At 35.3% G+C, this 19,307-nt stretch overlaps 1 protein-coding gene across 2 annotated transcripts in view; it reads right to left on the bottom strand.

Moving 5' to 3' along the window:
- NOVA1 (NOVA alternative splicing regulator 1) overlaps nt 1-19,307 on the bottom strand; it is a 143,504-nt gene that overhangs the window by 28,594 nt on the left and 95,603 nt on the right. For both annotated transcript variants that reach the window (XM_071746208.1, XM_071746207.1), the window contains exon 3: nt 3,049-3,215. In XM_071746208.1, the coding sequence (XP_071602309.1) occupies nt 3,049-3,215 (167 nt within the window). The remainder of the gene's footprint in view (nt 1-3,048; nt 3,216-19,307) is intronic.

The following is a 19,307-nucleotide window of genomic DNA, read 5'->3' as shown; positions in this document are numbered from 1 at the left end:
TTTCATTGTTCACAGGAGCTGCTACTAATTTAGAGGTGAAATTTAAAGTTTTGTATGCTAATTATAAAGCTGGAACTGCTTAGGCTCCTGATCATTCTACGAAAAGTGTGTTCTGTTCCCCTGAATTACAGTGTATTCTGAGAGTTGCTGTGACAATTCAACCAGAGAAAAGGATGGATAGATGCTCATAGGAGTTTATAGGAAGTAAAAGGGGGCAGGAATCAGTTAGGTATTGTCAAATGATACCTAGAAACAGCAGAGAGATGATATCTATTGAAAGATTGCCTATGTTACCTAGAGATAAGCATTTGTCAAATAAATACCTTTCAGACCTGGTTGGCAGAGAGAACAAGCTGGTATCTACTGATAAATTTAGGGGATGTGGAAAAATGCAGTGAAGAAAAGATGAAGTTAGAGAGAGAGACCAGAATGTTTGGGTATTGATTTCTTCTTTCTTCTCAAGAAGAAATGTGGTAACAGACTCAGCCTCCATTTATAACCATGCCTACTATGAAGAAAGTGCTGAAACTCAAGCAATTAGCAAAGGGTTTCCTACCATCTTCATTCATTGAAACAGAAGCCAGAAAATATTTCCTTCCTTAGCTCACTTCTCAGAGGCAAGTATCAGAAAAGCAACCCAGGACAAAGAAATGGCAATAGATAAATGAGAGCTGCATTCTCCTATAGACATGGGTGACATCACAAGGCTCCAGCTGCAGGTATCTTCATTCAGGGGGAGAAAACTGCCTTTGCCTTTTGGCAGAAACAGCTAGAAAACCAACAGAAATATCTTCAAAGTTGCTAAGGAAGACAAAAATTATTCTTTCAAATCAACTCTTGATTTCGAATGCTAAGCCTACTTTCTTCAATCTGCAACATTATATTCTGTGTAACAAAATTCTTGGGTACTACTCTGACAGAAAGAACCATGTAAAAATTTGTGTGAAGGAAATAATTGTAATTCGCAAGGTTTATTTTTTTGCCAAGTTCAAAATGACTTGCACGATATTTTATCCTGATAATTTAAATAAAATTGTGACTTGTTTACTGTTTAAAAAAACAAAACAAGCAACATCAGAGTTTTAGATCATGATATTATAAAATATCTTCTAATGTCTTAAATAGAGGCATCATATCTTTCGTTATGATACTGGATATTCTGACATTGGAGGATAGACTAATTCACTACAAACTCCAGAAGCTAAGCTAATACATTTTGGAAAAAAATAAAAGATTTTAGATTTTTTGAGTCAATATTTATAGTGTATGAATTTATCATGCATAAATGTTGCTTCATTAAAGGAGAAGTTAAACAATTAAAACTGCTCAACACATGTACGTGCATATCTCCAAATATCTGCAGTCATAGTATTACACACCTGTTTGTATACAGGTTATCTATTAATATTTTAACATGTAGAGACAGTCACTAAATAATAGACTTGTTAGTTAAACATATTTAGTCTGTGTATTAAATTCACTAAGAGCAGCTCTGTTCACTAATCCAATGTTCCAGAATTTGACATTCCAAACATGTAATAGTTTTATAAAAAAATCCCAAACCTCAAACAAACCAACCAATCTAAAACAAAGATCAAGCCCCCACGCCCCCCAAAAAAAGAAAAAAGAAAAAAAAAATTGAAAAAAGAAAAAATCCAAACCTCAACAAATTAAAAAATAAGTTTTCTGGACAAGTATTTGGCCAAGCTCTATCAGCTTCTGATACAAACAAGTATTCAGGCATGTCACTAAACAGCTCTGCAGCCTAGTTTCTCAGGGTCTTAATGACTTACCTAAAATTTGGCTTCATGTCATTGCAAAGGGGAAAAGCACTTTTCATTTACCATTGCAGTATTGGGCATAAAATCTAACATTTTCCAAAAAGCCATTCAAAGTACAAATATTTCAGCTTTTTATCTCTTTCCCTGGCATAACAATTTTCATGTCTAATAATGGGTACACTAATCCTACAAAATACGGGCTTTTCTTGTCAGTATTATCTTGTAAACTGTCTAGAGTATTTTTAAAGTATCACAGAAACAGAAAAGAATATAATAAATATTAGAAGTCATATACAATAGTTTATGCACAGTTTCATTCATCTAAAGTAGTCTGTTCCAAAAACATCCTCCTCAAACACATCTTCATATAAGCATTCTGTGTATCTCACTATATACCAAGTAAAGTAATTGCATACAGTTAACAAATTACTTTATAGGACACCTTGAAAGTGTGGAAGGACCCATATAGGATTCCTGAGAGACTAAAAATCTATCCTATCTAGGATAGAGAGACAAGACAAAATTTTAGTAATGTTCACTCATTTTTTTCTTCATTTATTTCTTACCCAGTACAATGGAAAATAATTTTAAATCCTGGATGGCACATTTAACATTCTCTTTACAGGGCAACTTGAAAAAAAAAAAAAAAATTAAATTGTTCTGGAAAATGTAATAGACTAAGGAATGCTAGACCAATAATACCTTCAAAATCTATTTTGCATTGCCCGTGGATTTTTAGAAAAGTCAGTGTAAAACAGGCAGTATATGCCAAAAATAACAAAAAAATGAAATTGTAGAAAACATCTGAAGTAAACTATATTTTCACGTTCTTAAAGGTAAGATTTTTAAGTACCTAGTATAGGGTCTAGAAAAACCAATCACATTTTTTTTGTTTTATTTTTATATACACAGAAGAAAGAAACATTTGGTTATTCTGTGATTTTTAGTATCTAAAGATTTACAAAGAGGTTCATTGTTTAAGCTTAAAATTCAGCAATCTAACTAAAACCTGGAAGTGTATCGTCACCTAATACAGTAAAGTTTACGAGAGAAAAACATTAGGGTGTGGCATCAAAATTTAGAAAACACTGTCTAAAAGAACTGCTAAGAAACATGGAACACATAAAGAGAAGGCAAAAGATCAGCTAATTACTAAAAGCTAAAATAACATTTTCTTAAAGAGCATGTTATGTTGAGCCCTTGCAGCCTTAAATTTTAAGACTTCTAAGGAGCTGCTGCGGCTCTCTATTCCCAACCAAAAACTCACTTGTTTGATGCGGTCTGGATTAACAGTGGTCTGAGGCTGTAGAATGCTGACAGGCTCTGTCTTGGCCACATTCTGAGGCATTTCTCGAATCTTCTCTGCAATGAAGCCATGAACTGCATTTAGTGCTTCAACTGTTCCCTGGATCAGACACACCCGCTCTGTAGTACCTGTGAACACAAAAAGTTGATCTGAATAAAGCAGATTCTTCAAGATCCCATAAACTGCTTCAGTTATGGCATAAAGATGGCACTCAAAAGCAACCTCGCAAAACCAACTATCTACACACAGAAACAAAAGGAAAGATCTCCAAAAGATATTATAGACAATTTAAAGATGCTTTAGACAATTCCTATTTATGTGGATCCTCTGAGAACATAACTTTCTAAGCCAATCTGGATAAAATAAACTAGAAGAAAAAAAAAAGAAAAGAAAAAACACATTTGGTTTTGTTATTAGTATTTGCAAATATGATATGCAGAATACATATCTTTTAAATTATTTTGGCAGTTTTATAGATTATTCTAAAATATTAACAACTTCTAGGTAACAAAAGGTTGAACGTAACAGCCAGTCTAACAGAGGGACTCAGAATAAGCTGTTGTAATGAACACCTGAACTGCAAATACATCCACTTAGTGTAGACATTATTCGATCACTTCTTCAAACAGCTGCAAGTTGCTATGGCAAGACCTTTCAAGACCGATTGATCTCATATATTTGAGCGTCCACCCTGCCTTTTATAACCTTCCTACCTTACAATGTCCTTGGAATAATTGCAATTATTTACCCAACACACAGAGTTTAAGCTGTCTATAATGTCACTTAGCACTTGGAAATGATGAAATGCTGTACCAAATAGGTAGTCAACACCCCACAGACTGTATTTCAAGAACTTATGTTTAGTTATACTGAATATTGATCATGCAGGATATCTAGACTCCACATGACTACCTTCTAAGCATCCGTGTTCTAAGGTTGTGGGAAAATGTTACACACTTTAAAAATGAGTTTGATAGTTGAAAGACATTAATTCTAGGTAGAAGAATACGAGGTCTTTAGTGTTAATGAAGCAGAGGAGGGGACACTTTCCTACCATACTAATTTGTAAAGGTAGGACAAATACTTTAGAAAATCAGGTCTTGGAACACATCCCTCATTCCCACACTCTACCGCAAAGTGTAATCTTCTGTTTCTTGTAACTTCTAAACATTCTGTGCTGCTCTTTTCATTCTGTCTAACCCTTCTCTCCACTCTGTAGCACATTCTTTTTCTTGTATTGGCTGTCACCCCCTCTCCCTTATATCACCATTTTTACCCTCACTTTTCATTTCATTGACTCTTTTAATGACTCTCCTATTCCCGTAGCCTGGAGAAAGAGTCTGATGTGCCATGTTTAACTCATCTTTTGTATACTACCTGATAGCATCTGTAATTTGATACAAGTACAAAACAACATTAAATAACTACCATAGTTTTACTTACAATTCTCTAGAAAGGCTTAGACAAAGCCTACATAATTGCTTTATAACTGTGAAACAAAAAACACACCAGTCCTTGTTTCTTTGATTTATTAATTAAAAACATCTACAAGATGGTCAGACAGATACAGAATTGTGGAAAACTACTTCATTTTTTTTGGGTTTAATGTTTTTTTTTTACTAAGGTGATTTTAGAGGATTTTGTATTACTTTACTGTATAGCAAAACTCCTTTTTTGACATATTCGGTTACAGTTCGGTACATCCTCACTAGACAAAGAATGTAAAACAACCCCGTATCAATCCTAAGTGTACAAGTATGACACTGCACTGAAACAATCCACATTCTGCTCTCCACATATCAAATCACTTAAATATGTGGTAAAAAACATCTGTTTTGACTTGAAAAACAGGATCTAACAGGAGTTGAAAAAATGAAACTTAAAAGCGAGGCATTGTAGTTTTCATTTTTGTTCTGTAGAAATACCAAAACAAGACAACCTAAATATCTAAGATTTCACAGAAATTTCACAGTAATTCATACTTTCACAAACACATTCTATACATATCTAACACACCCAAATTCATGATTTTTCACCACTGTTTTAACTTTTCTACAGTTACCTTTAGAAAAGCTTCAATAACAGAAGAAAATTATAACATAAACAACATGTCTTCCCAAAAAAAGAAAGAAAAAAAAAATTGCCATGCAAAAATATGCCATATACATATTTGTTCGATGCCAGTGTGCAAGATTATACAGTAACAAATCTGAGCCATGGGATTACCACTAAATAAACATTTTTTTTTTGTCACTGATGTATTCCTAGTGAATATCACTGATATGATCACATGATTTTTTTTTCGGATCAAAAATTCATTCACTCTATCAAAAGAAATGAAGATTACATTGTAATGATGTGGCAAATACTAAAGTTGCAATGATTTCTGAAGTTCTGATGTTAGTTGCCCTCGTTACCCTTGTATAATCTACACAGAATCACAGGTAATACACATTAGAGAATTCTGCCAGAGAGGTAAATAATCTTCTCCCTGAAACTCCTTTATCAAGTTTATGTCTTTAGTAATAGCTACTATTATCAACTACCATTTTAAAATACACTCCTCACAACACTGCAACATTAAGTCTTTACTGGAGGTTCAGTAACCTTAGTCATTGGCAAAAACTGGGGGGTTTATCAGTAAATACTTCTGTGGATGATCTCCAAAGAGTAAAGATAACATTACCTAAAGATGAAACAGCACACTAAGAGCCCCGCCTGCTTATTAATTGAATCTATTAATATACACTTAAAATAAAGCTTTCAAATACTTATTTCTTAAAAAACAGTATCAGACAATACTGTTGAAGCAATCAGGCAATTCAGCTTCTTGAATAAACCCTACAGCAAAACAGAGAATGAAAAGCAAATTTTTTCTCTGTTCAAAAATGTTATTTAAAATAATTAAAATTACGACATATCACTTCGTATTTCAAAAGCAGTGAGATTAATAATTCTTTAGATGCACCAGTAACACAATCAAATGTGTATTTTTCAAAAGGGAGAGCTTTAAGACAACTATGTGATTTTAGATTTTAGTGGTTTTCAACAAATCAACTTAAATATACAGTTTGGTTTTTTTGGTTTTCTTTTTTGTTAAACCAAAACAACCCATCAGAAAATCAGAATTTGAGTGACCTAAGTGGAAATCACCACAGAAAATGAAATTTGGTTCCTAGAAAAACCTTTCTTAATGCTTTTTTTTTTTTTTTTTTTTTTTTTTTTCCTCTTTCTTTCCCCTACTTGGCTTCCCCCTGCTTTTGCAAACAAATCCTGTGGTTTCTGTGTAAAGCAATCCAGCTCGAAGAAAATGCTCTGGGGAGCCTTTACGCCGCAGTATTAATTGTCTCCTAAATGATGAGATGTGATGTGGATTGATCAATACAGCTAATGCAAGTGTTCTCTAGGTCAGCAGACAACACATTGAAACAAAACACAGATCAGGTTACATCCAAGCTACCGTAGCCTAATAGGGAAAGCACTTAACGGGGATGACTACTGTCAAAACATTTGAAAGGAAAATAGTCGATGCTAAATAGGAATTTCATTAGATTTGACACTAAGTGACTAAAGGGTATTCTACAATCCATGTTATTTTAGAAGGTGCAATATAATGCAATATAATAAAAATCTGCTTTGTGTCGCTACGGTCGAAACACACTACATTTTAGTATGTGTAAAACAGGATGCAGTAAACTGAAATCATTGTTCCATGAAGAAATATAATAGTGCAAAAGCACATTTCATGTAGAGTGAGATACATCTTTTAAAGTGCGTCACAAAGAAGCAATTTTTTCTTCAAGGGTTACGTCAACAAAGAAGTAAAAAAAAAGAAACTGGGGAGAAGTTGTGTACATGTACAGCTGGGAATTGCTTTAATCTCCTGAAGTGATATTGTCATATTCCTTCAGACAAGTCTAACAGCTTTTTACTCAGGTAACAGTACAATACATTACAACAGTCACACAAAAGGAAAACTGGCAGCTACACAACCAACCTCTGTAAAAAACCAGGCATATGAATCACTAAAGTTGGTGAAATTTCTTGTCATTTTAAAAGCTTTTAGGCCCCATAGAGGACTAACATAAGGCATCAGATTATTTACCATTTTCAGCTGTTTAAGAATTGCGTCAACTCCTTTTTTCATCTTTCTACAAACAAAAGCTCCAGTGTATATATTCAGATCTTTTTTTAATATGATTTTCAAAATGTGTTTAAAATACGAACATCATTTTCGAATCAGCTGTTTTAGAGAAAGCCAAATTACCAAATAACCAGTGTTTTTGTGGGTTTTTTTTTCGTGTGCACCTAGCCAATATAAGACTATTGTATTTCTGTAATTATTTTCAGTACAGAGCAGAGTTGGGGTCATGTATTTTACATTGCCTTCCACATCTGAAAAGATAAAATAAAGGAAAAGTAACAAAAAAAAAAAAAAAAAAAAGCAGTACTCAAGTCCATGATAGAAGTTTGCAAGTGGTTGCAAAATAGGAAAACCACTATCTAAATAGATGCTGATGTTGCTACAATCATTTAATGCTTACTTTTCCTAAGGAACCCAAGTAAATTACTCAGTACCTGCATATGCTCTAGTTTTCAGCAAGTAAAATGTGTTTTCTTTCCTATCAGGAAAAAAAAAACAATTTGCACATGTATTTTTTTACTATTTCTTATCAAATAAAACAAGCAGAATGTAAAGTACCTAAAGGGTGGGTGCAAGGAGGAGGGAGCTGGACTCTTCACAGAAATTCCCAGTGACAGGATGAATGGCAACAGGCACAAGATGGAACATAGGGACTTCCATTTGAATGTAAGAAACACCTTCATTACTAGGAGGGTGACAAGGCACTGGAACAGGCTGCCCAGAGAGGTTGTGGAGTCCCCTTTTCTGGAGATATTCAAAACCCTCCTGGATGTTCCATGTACTGTGATCCTGCTGAGTGGGAGAGTTGGACTAGGTGATCCTAGAGGTGTCTTCCAACTGATGACTCTGTGATCCTGCAATTGTGTAAAAAGTCTGCTTGTACTGCTTACCAAAACCAGATATTTAAAACTAATGGAGAAAAAAGAAATCTTAATCGGTTTTGGTTTTGTTTGGGTTTTTTTAAGCTTTTAGGAAGAAATTTTTGAGCCTTGTTTATTAATATGGAAAGAGATATGGTATTACAGGAAATACTCTTTGTCTCTGTAATTTCACAGGGGAGGAAAAGATTAAGCTATTTGAAGTCATCAGACAATTAACAGTAAATAAAAACCCACCTTGAACTTCAGTAAGTTCGTTAGGCCTAAAAGCTAGAGTCTGCAATAACTTTATTTTAATCATTCACTTTTCTTTCCACCTCCTTTGACTACCTATTACTTTTGGCAAATATGCTTGGCAACCACATTGCATTGATTTTATCAAGGGCCTCAAAACAACACACCACAAGCTTCTTCTCTGATAAGGTTGTTACTTACTTATTAGACACCTGATACAGCTTCTAAAACACCCATTAGATTACATACTAGAAGATCCAACAGGATAAAGGAAGCCGATGCTTTCAGTGTTTTTATTGCTATACTTTTTATTGCTGTAACAGCCATACATCTATATACCATTACCATCACACTTTGAACTGTTTTGACTAAAGACTCTGAGTCAATAGGTAAGGGTTCTATTGTATTCACAGAAATACTAAATGTTAAATTTGCTTCTGTATTTTATGAACCTTACTTGAAATGTTTTGGGGAACACACTATACATTTCAGAAAGCACTGCCTGGCATTTATATGAATCTATATACTTTTCACTGGGCTTTTACATCAATCTTAAAGAGCATTTGAAAACCTAAAAAGCACAATGCATTACCAGCCCAGGGTAATCCCAATTCATCTACTAATTAAATCTCCTTATATTTTTCCAGTGTACCATGCCAATTTCTTTGACACTGAAAGGGAAAACCTGACAGAGGAGCCAATGCTAAAACCTTAACTAAATGAAAGGCTGCACTACAATCTCTCATCAGCTGATTTGCATTAGGCTTTTCATTTGACAACTCGCAGTACAGCAGTCTACTAACCCTGATGTCTCAGACATTTAGTTTTGTGATCAAATGGACTGCAGTGTGGGATTCTGTAAAACACTGCCAGCGACCACTTCAGCCCAAAGCTGATCTTGAGAAAGCTCCTGGTGAGACAGGGCAGCTCCTTGATACCATTCCCGAGCAACGTAAACATTTTCAAAAACGTGCTTAGCATGGAAATCAGACAAATGCTTCACTGAATACAACACTTCCTCTCTACACTTGCATAAAACCTCAGCAAATGAAAGTCAGAAAACTGTGCTTTATTCAAAAGCACTAGCAATATTTCACGTCTAAAACACATATGAAAAACCTTTGTCACATAAATGACAAAATGTATACAACCCTAGATGAAACACATAAGAGTATTCCAGATACGTGCAAAGTGTCATAGCAATCTCAGTAAGGCACTTTTCTACTTGGGTCCTTACCTCCCTCCCTCCATCCTGTCCTTTTAACCTTTGTTTCTTGAGAGAGAATTGGTCTTAATATAGAGGCTGTTCCCATATTAATTGCAGAAAGTGTCTCCCTCAAAGCAAAGCTTGATGACCTTAATGAACATCCTAAACTGAAAGGGGGAAAAAGGGCTGGCAGAAATTCTAGAGCATCAACATCCTGCATTTGTTCTCATCCCTATGACATCATTTTGCAATTGTTTGCACAGAACAGTTTCACAAATAGGGATTAAATTTTAATTTCCCTGAATAAAAGTTAAAATAGTAATATTAACATCAATTAAAATAGCTGAATAAAAGAATTAACTATGGAAGGGAATCATGAAACTGAAAAGAAATAAATATCATCCCGTAAGAGTCTTCTTGATATCTGTTATAAAACCAGGGCATTCTTAACCTTGATTTTAAATTTCAAGATTATTGATTGGATGCAGCTAGCTTCCCTAAAACTCCATTCTTATTTCAGAGAGAAATAAACTGTTCCCTTTAAAGTTTCATCTGCAATTACTCCTCCTGACATTCTATTAATGTTTTCTGCAGCTACATTATGCATTACCTGAGTCAAACATCTAATAAAAGCAGAAAGTTAGAATAAGTGGTCCATTTCTTGAAACACATTAACTGATGTATCACTACAGAGCACGTGCAGCTGTGCATGTGACTTGCTGAAACCTGCAAAAATTCATGTTGGAACTTGGGGTCCTCTTATATTGCTCCTCTAATTTAATTTTCTTACGAAGTGTTCACAGGAAGCCTTACTAGCCTCAGCAGAAGAAACTGAGCATTGAACTCATACTGATAATTTCTTTAAGGTGTGTCACACAAATAGCATATACATATTTATACATGTGCACACATACGTGCATATACATGTTGATACCCACACATATACCAATTTGCTTTACCTTTATTGAATATGCACCCCCTTCAACTAGAATTCAAATATTGAAATGAATCAAGTCTAAAATGAATGAACTGTATGAAATCTCAGAGTTACATGAAAACCTGAGGTTTACAGTCCATTGTGCTCTGGTCACAAGAGTGAATTACATGAATCCAGGTTTAACATAATTATGAGACTGAAGAAACGGATTATTCTCATGTGAGAGAAAACTAGGAAATTAAAGACTTTAAATAAAAGAAAAAACCTCAATCCTCATAATCATTAAGGGCTTAGAAGGGATGATGAGTCATCTTACAAAGCAAACTATCCTTTGAATATAAGCCATTTTGTTTAATATCAGCTAAGGATTTGATGATGGATTTCCCAAAAATTAAATTATGTAAAGAGAGATGAGGAATTACTGATTAAACTGTTGTGTCTAAGACAGGAAACAAGGATTATAACTACTTTTCTTTGTTCAAGAGTTACCCATAAAACCCCCTGTAGATTTCACTGCAAAAGCTGGTCAATTTACTCAAAATCAAAGGCCAGAAATTTTGTCTTGCTACGGTTTGATGAAGGACTGCTACTTAGATGAGAAACACTCAGAAAGGAAGTGTGTGCACAAATCAATGAAAAAGGGCTGCGAGGAAAGTGAGGGCAGACCAATTATGCTTTGGAAAAGCAAATTTCTGGAAAATACAAGCTTTAGAATTAAGACAGACCTCGAACCATAGAATCACTATATATTCAATTTGCTTGGGAAAATGATTGTCTTAAATACTCGTTTAAAATTATCTATAACAAATGAACTACTGTTTAACAAGCAAAAGCCACCTGATTCCATTGTAACATTTACATCTAACTGTAAAAGTAGCCAGAAAGGGTACTAAAAGTATTTCTACATTTTGCTGGTATTAAATTTTCTGTTCAGATATCCAAAAATGGTATCTGGAGAAACAACCCCCTACAAATTTTCCTTTCCAACTCTCAAATTTTTCAGCAAATATGTTAATCCAGCTGTAATCTTCTCATCTTCATTTTCTTAAATTGCAAAGGGAACCTATTTCCTATCAGTGCTCGCCCTCAAGAACAACATAATGAAAAAAAAAGCAACAAACCCCTCAAAAATTGCAAATACAAAGTAAGATTTTCTTTAAAAAAATCAAATATTGACATTTATTCACTGATATTTAAATGTTCCATCTATTAAAATGATCTCATGAGTTAAGTTCCTCAAACTACATGACCTTCTTTCTAATAGTGAAACCTGCTTTGATTTTGCTCTTTGTTATTTTCTTTACAGGGATAACAAGGTTGGAAGACATTTGACTCATATAAAGACTGTATATAAAAAGGAAATGAGCTTGCAACTATGGTGCAACTATGGTAATATTTTCTAATAAAGTAATATATATAATAATTTGTTTATTCATATATTTTTAAGATTATCATGGTGCCCGGAACGTTGCACCAGGTTACTGGTGCATTCCCCCCACAATGAACAATAAGCATCTAGATAAATCAGCGTTAGAATAATACCTAATTATACCTAAGTCTGATGTGAAGGTCTCTGAGAAGCAAACACTTTCAAGATAATTAAGAAACAAGTACACGCGATAGCACTAAAATCTGCTGCAGAAGAAAGGAGCTGACCTTATTTTTGGAGGGGACCACAGAATAGACAGAAAAAAAATATCTGTTTTTCAAGATATCTGCAATCAATTTTAATGTCAACAAAATCACTTAAGAATATTTTTCATGTAAAGTAACATTCAGTTGGCAATTACAGCTTTTATGTTATGCTGTAGTAACACAAACCTTTGCTAATAGCACTTCCTACACATACAGCTACCAAAGGAAAAAACCCCACCCATTTAACCAGTAAGATATACTTTGAGAAACTAAGAACCGATAGATTTTACAATTTAGAGTGATAACAGTTCAAATTATCAAGGAAGCTTTTCTCCTCAAAAATATTTCTCAAATTCCATAGTTTAAAGCCTGTGAAAAGCTTTGGAAAATACTCCTAGATAAGGCGAGTTGCTTAAGAAATCAAATTGCCCAATACATTCTTTATCTTTGGAGGATGAAAATACCAAACTTTAAGTAAATGAGTTATACTCAAAGTTTAGAGATTTTATTAAAATATTTATTATCATCTGTATTTTTTTATATTTGCAAGTAAACACTGACAGTGATCATGGAAACAATTTAAAGGGTATGCTTGTTACTGTTGCATGCTTTTTAATTTAAATCATGATGCCACAAGAAATTACTTCAACCTACAGTGTTCAAGATAAACTGGAGAGAGACACTACAGCAACTGTATCATAAGAACTATTCTACATCCCAGTTCTGAAATATAAGTGAAGAGTTAAAGGTGCATACACCTTATGTTTTCAGGTCAGACTAGGACGAGCACTGCTGTATTAAAGAAGATCAGCGCTCTTTTTGATAGTCACTGTAACAGACACACAAATACTTGTGCTTACACAAACACACCTTTTATCTTGCTCCTTCTGTTTTCCTCTCTACCAAATGCTAGTTCAAATACATGTTCCACCCATAGTAGATTTTAATTGATCTATGTTTAAGTCAAACCATTACTGTCAACAGTGGATTTCTAGTCCAGGGTCTATATTGAAAGCAGGCAAGGAGGACTTTGTTGCTATTGCACAAGCATTCAGTATGCTACAGTTATTTTTGTTTGCCTTCCTCATTTGTTCCTTACTTCTAGATTGTAACCCTTTTAAAGCCTAGGGATTTTTTTTCCTATTAATGACATTTATGTGCCCGCATATTTATCCTTCTAAAACGTTTGCATCAAGTCCAATGTAGCTGATAAAGAAAGACAGGGATGTTCTTAGGATGCAGTCACCATTCCTAAATAGAGAACTTTGAGTATTAGCTTAGACATTAGGCTCCACAAAGGTTCCCTATATACAGACATACACACAAACACCATTTTCCAGAGACAGCTACAACATAAATGTTGAATTACTCTAAATGTTATTTTTAATGATAATAATAATCACTTTAAGTGCAATGTAACATTAAAAGCATTGCCTCAGTATGGGAGTAAAATGTAAATATAAAATTACTTTGATGCAGAAGAGGTAAATTGAATTGTCAGTGAAAAGAGGTACTTATCTCCAAAAGTAAATGACACAATCATGTCCACCTACTAGCAGATTTATACAAATCCACAAAAAAATTATCATTTAGCAGCTCACAATAAAAAAGTGTGGAATTTCTTACGTAGGCGGAACTGTTGCTAAATAGAACTTTTTCAAAACTTTTTTTTCCCTTGCATGACAGCTGCAACTTCTCTATTTTTATAGCCATCACATAGGTACATATTTTTTTCTCCTGAGCACTCGAAAATTCCTGCTTCACTGATATTTGCTTGGCTATTTTCATCTTGTACAGAATCACCTTTAAAAGAGTTCAGATAGATAGAGAAGCCTTAGCAAGTTCAATACCAATGAGCTAAATTTCTTGCTGAATTTTTTTTCTTTTTTGGACGTTCTGATATGAAAAGTCCACTGAAGAGGAAATGAAAAACAAAGAGAGAGACGGTTTGGAACCTTAGCTTTTTCTTTAATTTCTATACCCTTCTACCAACAGTAAGAGAAACCAATGAAGTGAACAAAAGATTTACAAATACTATGGCTGCCTTTATATGGGCCAGCCATCACGTGAGCATTTCAAAAAGTAATGCCACAATCCAATGTGCATAGAAATACTACTGCATCTCAATGATTATTTTTTTTTATTTCAGGAAATCACGGTCGCTTGTGCAATTTCACTGATAAAGAAGAGTTTAAGGGTTATTTTCCTCCTGCTTTTGAAGAGGTCATCAAGAATTCCTGTTTATAAACTGAATGGTGTTAGAATTCACATGGAACAAACCCAAGCAAAATGTTAACAGGAAAACCAGCATTAGTGGATCCTTAAATCTACAGATATTGCCACTGAAGTAATTGAAACTTCATAGACAGTAAGTCGCCAAATTAAATCTGACTGAGAACCTGGGATGAATATACTGCTAACCTTCTGAATATACTACTAGGTTTTATTCTCCACACATCTTGTTCTAAGCAGATAAATTTAAGCTGAAAAATAAACCAACGGATTGTTCCAGATAGGCTTAAAAGTCATACATTTTCTTGCATTACATCAAGTTCGTAAGCCTACTTTAGGACTAAGTTACCCCCTTCCTCTTTATGTTTTTTATATTTAAGATGGAAATCCTGTAACTCCCTTTTAAAAACTGAAATAGTTTTCTTACAAGTACTGCTTTATTACTTTGCATATGTTCTAACGCATAAAATCTTTCAACATCCTAAAATGTATTTGCTGTTTACTTAGCGGAGACCTGTTAATCTTTCAGTACATCAAATCAGATAGGTCTCAATAAATAAAAAGAATTATCATTTCTAACATGAATCCATACAAGGTACTCTCTCTCATGGAGACTGTCAGCTTATAAAGCAGTTGGTAATGAAAAATGATAAAAGATGCCACATTAAAACAGGATGATCAACTTTCTCTGGAGGGCCAAGTAAGCATTTACCTTTGCCTTGCAAAGAGAGTATTATAACAATGTTAATTAAAGATATATGTGCCTAAATACACAGGCAACCTGTATAAAACAAAGTAAATACACCCACTTGAAATAAAACTACCATATATGTGCCTAAGGAATGAGTCTTCCCCAAGTTAAATCATAAGCTCAACAACATGCTCAAAAAACCTCCTCAGAAGCCAGTCAGGAGGGAGGAATCCACATCTTGGATGACTCCAAGGTAGCAGTTTTTCCACTGCTACTCTTTCAGACTTTCTCTGTGGGTTACAATTTCTAAAGAATCTACACAAGTTGCTGATGCTCAGATACTCCTCCATGGTCCATGAAGTTAAGATAAACTTCATAGAATTAAGAATCTCACCAGTTCTTCTCCTGAATATCCAAGAAGAATAGACAAGCTTACCCCTGAAAATCAGATTCTATACTGATAGGAGTACATACAAAATTCTCTCTTTTCTCAGTTGGCCTGGGAGATAATCTTTATAGGACGGCAGCAGAATTATAAATCAAGAATGTGAACTTCAAGAACAGCACCTATTCTGCACTCTTTGTATGAATTATGCACCAGAACACCCCAGCTCTCCATAACCATGTCTGTCTGTTTCCACATCAGCATCATCACTGTTCAGGCCCAGCTGGTACCAGCCAGGCCTCTGCTCACCCCTCACCCCCACTTGTAGGACAGGGAGGAGAAAATCCACCCAAAGGCTCCCAGATAGAGAAAAGGTCAGGGAGGTTTTCACTCCCCAATTATGGTAACAGGCAAAAAACCTGATAAACTTGGCTTGGGGAAAAAAACCCAACAACTTAATCAAATCTATCAGAGAAAGAGAAAACATGACCAGACCTTTATACCTTCCCCCACTGCCACCCCTTGCTTTTTCCTGGGCCCAGAGCACTTCACTGCCACCTCTCCCTCAGGGCACAGGGGAATGGCAGAGGGGGTTCAGGGTCAGTTCCCCACACGGTGTTTCTGCTGCTCCTTCCTCCTCAGGGGGAGGACTCCTCACATTCTTTCCCCACTCCAATGCAGGGTCCCTCTCACAGGACCCCAAGAAGCCCTCCAACATGAGTCCCTCCCATGAGGTGCAGTCCCTCAGGAACTGTTCCAGCCTGGGCTGCACACAGAGTCACTGCTGCTTGGGGGACAGTCACCTCCTCTGGCACGGGGTCCTCCACAGCTGCAGATCCACATCTTCTGCTCTCCATGATCCTACACAGGCTGCAGCTCCACATCTGCCCACCCATCACACTTCAGAGGCTACAAATCCACATTTACCCCACCGTGGTCCTTCAGGGACTGCTCCGCCGTGCCCTTCCATGGGCTGCAGGGTCACAGCTGCCATCTCACCGTGGGCTGTGGGGAAATCTCTGCTCGGGCACCTTTCCCCCTCCTTCCTCACTGACCTTAGTGTCTGCTCTAGCATTGCTCTCCCACCTCCTCCTCTCCTCTGCAGGTCTTCTAATTATTATTTTCTTATTTTTGCAGTTTTGTTTTCCCTTTCTTGAATAGGTTACTTGCAGAGGCACATCCAGCTTCCCAGATCTCCTCTGCCTTGGCCAGAGGCGAGGCCAGAATCAGAACCGGGGGAGCTTCTAGCTGCTTCTCACAGGAGCCACCCCTGTTCCCCACTTCCAAAACACCACTACACTAACCCAAGCCAACTAAAGCCGGGATGCTCACATCACTTCTCTACTTCAGGAGCAGAGGAGTGTACAATCACTTAATAACAGACTAATCCACCCTAGAACAAGAGAAGACAGATGCAATACAATCCCTTCAATCATTCATGAGATTTTATTTTAAATTAAAGAAATATTTTTTTGCCTATTTGAAAAACAACTTTCCAGCCTAATTAGGTTTCTTAATCTTCTCACAGACAATGAATTGTCATGGATTGTTTACTCCTGCTGATACAAAATGTTTTGGCTTTGTTTTATTGTTTTGGGTTTTTTTTCGCCCCCCTCACTTCTAGGAAAAAACCAATCAGAATCACAACAAAAACACTGTAAAAAAAATTAATTGCAAGCCATTTGTGTAAGGCTGGAATTTATAAAGCCTGTTTCCCAACAGATTTGAATCTTTGTGTCTAAGGTAGGGAAGGCACAAGGCTCTGAATGAAGCTTTTCCCAGGGCTCTTAATTTTCTGTGAAATGCAAATACTGGCATAAGATGATGCCTTCCTTTAGTGGAGGGCTTCACAGCATCATTCTCCAATCCACATATGCTTATCTTTAGAAAGCATGAAAGAACTTCAGTATCTGAGACATGCTCACCTCTTTGCCAAATGTTGTTCATGTCAGCAAAGGGTTCAACACTTTCACAATCTAATCAGAAGTAATAGTACATGCATATACTAATAAAAAAGCAAAATTCAGCTACTAAGCATGTATTTAGGCTTTTTTGTATTTTTTTTATAAACTAGGACAATCAAATTTTGAGCTTTGCCTTTTCAATTTATAAACCTTTCTTATAAATGGTGCCCTTAGAAACATATTATGAAACAAACCAAGTGTTACTAAAGCAGTTCTTGCAACCCTTTCAAACCCCTCCTTATGGTTGACTAATAAATATTGGGCAGACTAAAGTACTGTGTCAAGCATAGAAAACAGATATTCTATAAAAAGATGAAGTTTTTCTGATTACCTCATTCTTATGCACTGAATTTGCATTTCCTCCTCAGAATACACAGACAAATTTTTCAAGTGCTGAGACACATTCTGATATCAAGATCACTCTGAATTACATTCATGACAGTTATATGCTATGATGAAAAATCATGAGACCATGAGTGTACCCCCCAATTACTGCATTTTTCAGTTTTTTGTATCGCTCCTAAGAAAATATACTGCAGACTGGAGAGTTAAGAGATTAAATTATTGAAATTATGAAAAAAAAAAACCCAAACAAAAAACCAACACAGTAAGAAATAACCAACTTGTTTATACACTTACAAAGGAAAGAAGTGATGTGTAGTTCGTGAGTCAATACCAGACTGAACAAAACAGAAAAAGAGCAACAGCTTAAGCAATGGAAGCTATTTTAACTTGAACTGTTAAATTGTGAGAACCACAAAGGTAAAGGAATAGGCACATAAAATTTAAGTTTTCAATTAAAAATACACATAAAATACCTCACATTATGTTGATTATAGCAAGCCTTATTTTGTACTTCTTAATTTCAACAGTGGTTTTCACTGCAGCATTTGGTATAAGGCTGTATTTTGTTTGCCTTACTAATCATAAATATTACATGGATTTTGCTCAGTCTTAGAACATGAGCCTTTCTATATTTGTAGGTTTCTTACTAACATGCTATGGAATTCAAAACTTATGGGACTTTGGGACTTTAATTTAAGCCTGTGGCAATGAAGATGCAGCTGTTCATTTATAAGCAATCATCACAGCGACAGAAGTTATCAGATTAAATTTGAAAAGCCACTTTCATGAACTTTTAAAATGATTAAATTATAACAGAATCACTGCTATTTTTTATTAGAAATATTTTTACTCATTAACTTTCTTCCAAGTTTAAAATCAAACCAAACCAATTTTACATAGCCTTCCACGTGAACTTGCACCAGGTTAGCATTGCAGATTAAGTATCAGTATTTCATTATTATTATAATGTTTGCTCCTCACATGCATAATTAGAATGTATCATCAACCATAAACCAGTCAAGAGCCTTTCGAGGCTGGCATTATACAATTTTATTCTCCGTTGGCTCAGGTGCAACTCAACACTGACAGCAGCGTTTATCTAAATTAAACTTCTACCAGTGAAGCAAATCAGATTTAAAAGTAGTGTTACTTACTGGTATTATAGAAATGGTTTCCAATAAAGTCATAAACAAAAAGCACAAGATTTTATTAACATATGAGCACTACAGATCTCATCTCTGTTGATATCTACAGATAACAACATATGAAATAGATTTTTTCACTGATACAATGAGACAGCTGTATACTTCTGCTGCAAGCTACTTTTTTAAAAATAGGGTACTCTTTATCTTGAAGGTCTAGGACAGTATCCAGGGTGCAATGGGCTGATCATGACAGAGCCCAGGAACTCTGAAACAGTGCCAAAGCTGCATTTCTGCAGCTATAGTCCTAAAATCTGCTGTGTTAGGTGAGACCTTAGAAAGCTTGGGAAACAGACCAGCAAAGCAACGTCAATTTTATCAAACAAAATCAATGGACGTAGTATTTTTCAGATGTGTGACAGAATC

Source organism: Heliangelus exortis, chromosome 5 (assembly GCF_036169615.1).
Source record: "Heliangelus exortis chromosome 5, bHelExo1.hap1, whole genome shotgun sequence".
In the NCBI taxonomy this organism is placed as follows: Eukaryota; Metazoa; Chordata; class Aves; order Apodiformes; family Trochilidae; genus Heliangelus; species Heliangelus exortis.
Note: the sequence above shows the minus strand (reverse complement) of the source record. Positions and strands in the feature narration are given on the sequence as shown.